This window comes from Notolepis coatsorum, assembly GCF_963971535.1.
Source record: "Notolepis coatsorum genome assembly, chromosome: 5".
NCBI lineage: Eukaryota > Metazoa > Chordata > Actinopteri > Aulopiformes > Paralepididae > Notolepis > Notolepis coatsorum.
In genome coordinates, this window is record NC_140169.1 from 37,976,469 (window position 1) to 37,982,478 (window position 6,010).

The 6,010-nt window shown below is 44.7% G+C and overlaps 1 protein-coding gene across 1 annotated transcript in view; it reads right to left on the minus strand.

The window, feature by feature from the left end:
- The window catches only part of LOC311228152 (beta-1,4 N-acetylgalactosaminyltransferase 2-like), a gene marked incomplete at both ends in the record, with an annotated part of 111,502 nt that extends 105,898 nt beyond the window's left edge, over nt 1-5,604 (minus strand). The window contains one exon of the mRNA XM_084314065.1: nt 5,505-5,604. Within this exon, the coding sequence (XP_084170191.1) occupies nt 5,505-5,604 (100 nt within the window). The remainder of the gene's footprint in view (nt 1-5,504) is intronic.
- Nucleotides 5,605-6,010: the final 406 nt, after the last annotated feature.

The window sequence follows — 6,010 nt, forward strand, 5'->3', positions numbered from 1 at the left end:
GATATGAATGTTTAGATCTCCATTAAGAATGATTCTATCATACCTGGTAATGCAGATCGATATGAGTTCTGAAAATTCCTGTATGAAGAGTGGCGAGTACCTTGGTGGTCGATACAATGTCACACATACTACTGGCATTTCTGTTTTCAATACAATAGCAAGGTATTCAAATGATAAAAATGTTCCCAGGTCAATATCACTGCACACAAATTGAGTGGAGATGATTGCTGCTATTCCTCCTTCCCTCCCACTCTGTCTGTTTGATTGATAGAATTTAAAATTGTAAGGGCAGGTCTCAATCAGTGTTGCTACACCAGTGATGTTGTCTAGCCATGTCTCTACTAAAAACATACAATGTACACCATGTTTTACTATGAGTTCATTTATCAGAAATGATTTTTGTTTCAGCGCTCTAACGTTGAACAGTGCTAGTTTTAGCTGTACGGGTTCTGTAGTGGGGCGTGAGACAGTCTGTGGTTGAACACTGATATTGATAAGGTTCGATTTACATATGGGACGTGATAATGAGTAATTGATTAGTCTTCTGGTGATCAGAATCGGGATGACACTCAACGTGTTTCTTTGTAGCTTAGGCTGCTTCTGTATATAGTCTACAGAGTTAGATATGGTTGGTTGTCAGGCCAGTGATGCTACACATTGTGTGATGTTATGTATTAGCACATTTACCCCCGATATGTTTGGATGGATGCCAGCGGGTCTGTAATGGTCTTTCCTGGACCAGAGCAGATCAACGTTATTTATATAGCAAAGTCCTATAGTAGTACAGTAGGTCTGCAGCCATTTGTGCAACCAGAACAGACGGCTAAATCGCTCAGATCCACAACCTATGGATGGAATGGGGCCAGACACAATGCATATTTTGCTCAGGCTTTCAATAGTGAGTATTAGTGATTCAAAGTCAGATTGGAGTTTAGCGGATTGTCTAGCCATTACGTCATTTGCTCCGATATGAATGATAACGGTGTGGGCGGACGGATATCTGTCGATGATTTCGGGAGTACACTCTAGTAAGTCAGTAACTTTTAAACCGGAAAAACAATATGTAATGCCGTGTGGTATTTGCAAAAACCTGGTGATGGAATCTCCGATGAGTAGGATCTCTGGCTGTTCATGGATGCATCCCCCGTCATAGATGGCCAGGTTTCTATGGTGAAAAGCCGCAGGAGTAGCGTCTGCATTGCTGGCGGAGTTAGACGGTTGGTCGGGCAGCAGCGCCGTGTGGAGGGGCTCGTTCACAGCGGCAAGAGTCCCGTTGAAGAGCCCCGTTGAAGTACAAGCGATAGTGAAGTGTGTGAGTAAGCGATATGGAAAGAATAACTAACGTCCATAGATAACGTGTTATCCCAGAAGTGTGAGTGTAACCGGTGTATTAGCATGCTGCTAACGGCTATAGTGACTCAAGTATATCACCAGGCGAGCGTCGCTGAAGACCGGTGGTGCATACAGCCACGTTGCGTTAGCAGTACAGACGATAGCAGGAGGGTGCACTAAGACCCACAGTTTAGCTGTGTTTAAGGTAGCCAACAGTTTAGAGCGCGCCAGCCCAGTCAGCAGCCCCGCAGTGGACGTCTCATCAACGCAGCCGAGGACACCTCTTCCTCCAGCAGAGGTCGCCACAACACAGCACGCTCCTCCAGTTCAACCACTGCCCCTGCTGCCTACCCCAGCCCGCTGGCTGTGCTCGCGGGATCGCCCGACGCCATCTTGTCGCCCGGATGAGGGGTGGTGAGAGTGGATCCGCCATCTTGGTTAAGTACAGCGGTACTTCGTGTGCCCAAAACAGTATCCATTTGAGCGAACGCTAACGACCAGTGTCTAGGGGTACCCCAACCATTATAAGCCGGCTTTAGTGTAGGTTTTTATTTGGTAACGTGGGCCCACATGTAACTTATTTCTTTTGTATTGTGATAACTGTGCGACATTCTTGAATTCCCATTGAACTCCTTGACATGTGCCTGGGTCTTCCCCTAATCCAAGCGGGGTTTTGTAATAATGTATTGAGCACTAGGTGCCTATGTTGGGAATAGCGTTCCCCTATAATACAAGTGAGAGCACCCGGTGCCTAATGTGAATTATGCCATATGAACCACATAAAGTATAAATTGTAACTTGCTAATTGACCAGGCTTACATAAAGGAGACGTAGATGGGAGCACGGTGTGAGTGTCTATTTCTGAGCCCTATTCTAACCTTGTTGACCGGGTAAATATATATGACTGTCGTATATTTATTTAACCCTTCCAACCCATTTGCAGCATATGATTAAGGTCTCTACAGGTGGTCAAGGAAGGGTACTGCTTTGAGGGAAGCCCAATATCTTTATTGAACTAACAGTCACCGGGTGTGGGAGGGCTAACGGAGGTACTGGGGAAGTGAGAGTGTGTGGGGAGCTACTGCTGACTGCCCTGGAAGGCGAGGAAGACCAGAGTACCACCCCCCAGGTTAGTAAATCCTGGGCCCCATCCGCTCCTGCTGCCCGCCCTCCAGAACGACGTTCCGGGCCCAAAGACGGGGGTTCAGATAGATTGAAATCTACTGTATCCCGCTACCAGGTGGCTGTGTATAACTACTCCCATAAGCAGGGATAATCCACCCTTCTACATAAAGGTAAATTAACCATGCGGCACTCAAAGTGTCAACAATTGTGTGTATTGAGCCGTACTGTATTGTACCCATTCTGCAAACCGTTAATACAATTTTCAATCAATCAATCAATAATGATAGAGAACACAATTCCTGTAATCCAACACAAAGAACATAAGCACACACACACACACACACGCACGCACGCACGCACGCACGCACGCACGCACGCACGCACGCACGCATGACCGGCATGACCGGAAGGGGTCATGCCCGGAAGTGGTCATTTTAGATGACGATCGCCGGATATATCGCCATGTAACTTGAGACCCGAAGCACAGAGCTGGTTGAGGGTGGTGGCAATCGAAAGGTGGCAAATTCAACTTTCGAATGGTGTTGGATGACCCTCGAAAAATGAAGCTTCGACCTGGTAGATGAGCGCAAAGTGCTGTGATGTGTGCACAAAGTGCAAAACGTACTGTATACGGTACACCGAACCTTAATTTAACTTACTGCAGCTGCTGTGAAGTTTGGGTGTCAGGTGTCTCAGTACCGCCCTCTCCTGGACAGTAGTGGAACATCACAGAGTAGATGAATATACAGGACACACAAACCATCAGGATCACAATGAACACTGGTTTGACAAGCCCCATCATCTGTATGGAAGGAATATATATATATATTAACAGTATATCAAAATAATTAACACAATTAATTGCAATACCCTTTTTGACCCCAACTGTCTCCCATAGCTTTGACATCCAGCCACAGTGGCTGCTGGTAACAATTTTTTTAACAGACTTCTGGATTAAACTAAATTGTATAAACGATGCAGATTGGGAAGGGCATTGTCAATTACGGTTTAAGGATTTGAAAATGTTCTAAGTTCTGCCCAAAATCAACCGCTGCCTATTGCTCCTTTAACAATTAAAGTGGTATTTATTTTCTTAACATAGGTATTAAATAGCTAGTTTTAATCATATTTTTGTCAGAAGATTTTTGCAGTGTGGATTTCGCTCTCATTAAACCACTTAAAGCACCTTTAAGTCGTCATTTGTAAAATAATTTTGTCGTTCCTGCTAACAAAGCCCCTCAATACATTTGAATGGAACTTAATGTGATTTTAGGTGTAGAGTGGACTCTCCATCAGAATACTCAAACACAGTATGATATGTAATAGGGAGGTGTAGTCGGACGTCACTCGTTGTTCCACCCATATAGGGATTTATCATTGGGAAAATGGATTATCGGCTAATATTGCACAAAATGAGTTCCCTTCTACCACTAACATTATTGTTTATGCATTTTTGGTTGAAATAAATAATAACTTTATTTGTAAAGGTAGTTATAAGTTTTTTAATTTGTCGTAAAAAAAGAACTACATTTACCAGTAGACAGCCTGTTGTCCAGTAGCCAGTAGGCAGCCTGTTAGCGTCTAGTTTTGTACCAACGGATTTCCAGTTCCGCGTTCGCGTTCTGCAATCTGATTGGCCACTGATGTTTCTGGTGCGATCTGATTGGCCACTGACGTTTCTGCTCATGTGACATGTGCGCCCAATCGCGTGACGCGCTCATTTCCGCCTCGAACAGCAGCAAACGACCTAACGCCTAGTTTATCCCTGTCATATTGACTGGCTATCCTGTCCTCCCTTACCCTTTGTTTATCCTTCCAGGGCAAGCCAAAGACCTTGAAACTTGTACTATCCTAAAACACACATTCCTTCTCCCCATCTAACATTAACCCGTTCCTACCTCTCCCAGTCATGCACATTTTCCACTACAGTTACCTTGTAACTGAGCAGGTGAAGCCCTGAGGATGCTGCAGCTGGCACCGTAGGCAGAGCCGTCTGGGAGAAATGCCAGGCCCTGTGCGAAATGTTTTTATTAATTAATTAATGAATACTTATTTTTGCCTTAAATTTCCTAAAAATATTCAATCAGGTTGTCGTCTCCAATCAGTAAGAAATTGTATATATATAAACACACATTTTACACACAACACGTTTGATTATTATAATGAAGCCTTGACACGATATGAGTTTTATAGTAATGTTTGTTGTTTATTACAACATCACACAAAACAAATTCCCCATCTCACAACACATTCCCAAAACCTACTTGCACTTCAAATAATTGACAACAATAACAATAAGCACTCAGATGTTACTCACAAACAGCAGATAATTATGTGAGGATTTTCCTCCTGGCTTTCCTTTCAGCAAATTCTGAAATGATGTGTTGATAATCCAGAGTAGATACAACGTCCTTTTCTATCGCAAGGATGGAAAGTCCATACAGTCTCTCATGGGACATTGTAGTGCGCAAATAGTTCTCTATCAATTTTTACTTGGAGAAGCTGCGCTCCCCAGATGCAACTGTGACGGGATTGTCAGTAAAATCCGAAGGGCAACTTCGCAGTTAGGGAAGGACCCATTCCTCTTGCTGAGAAACCGTAGTGTTTCCAGCGCAGTCTTGGCTTCCTCGGGCACCGTTACGCACAATAAGCACAGCTCAGTGAATAGGTCCTCTCCGTTTATGTCGTTAGACTTTCCATCTGTCAGAGATGCGCTCAAAGCCTCACACTTTATCTTCAGTTCAGTGTCATCTATCTCTTTCAGTTTGGATAGGTTTAAAAGAAATCCAAATGTGTCCTTGAATTGTTGCAGTTACTTAAGTCTGGATTTTTTTTTAAGATATTTTTTTTTGCGTTTTGTCGCTTTATTGCTACTGGGCAGTCCAGTAGAGAGAGACATAGGAGGAACGGGAGACAGAGTGGGGGGAAGACATTCGGTAAATAACGACGGGTTCGGGAATCGAACCCGGGTCGGCCGTGTCGGCATGTGGTTCGCCACTGGGGCGCCCCTGATCCACTATTTTGAGGAAATATTCCGTTTCGAATACCCGCTCTGCGGATAGTGGGATATTTGTGTGTGTCTTCCTCCTTAGGGGTCGCGGCGGCCTCGCCCTCCTCCTCATCTTCACTGCTCGTCGTTGTGACCATCGTTGCCACCTGGGGCTGGTTAGCCCTGCTTGTGCTGCTGCATAGCTTCCCCTGCCTCCAAAACATCATTTTCGGTTGTCCCGACGCGAGGCCCCGCGGCTGCTTCTGACGCGGTCAGGTTGCTGATTTTTGTGATGAATTTATCAAATTAACCTCTCAGCGAGGTATTGAACACTTCTTTTTTCTTAGCTTTTTTTCTTTGTTCATTCGCTGAGGCAAATTTCCTCCATTTATCTCGTTCTCTCGACATTGTGTTTCAAAATTCTAATTACCACCACTCTGCCACACACTGACACACACCATCCACCTTACACCTGACCACCACGTTACAAACACTTCTGCAGTCCCTCCCGCCATCCCTCTCTCTCTCTCTCTCTCTCTCTCTCTCTCTCTCTCTCTCTCTCTC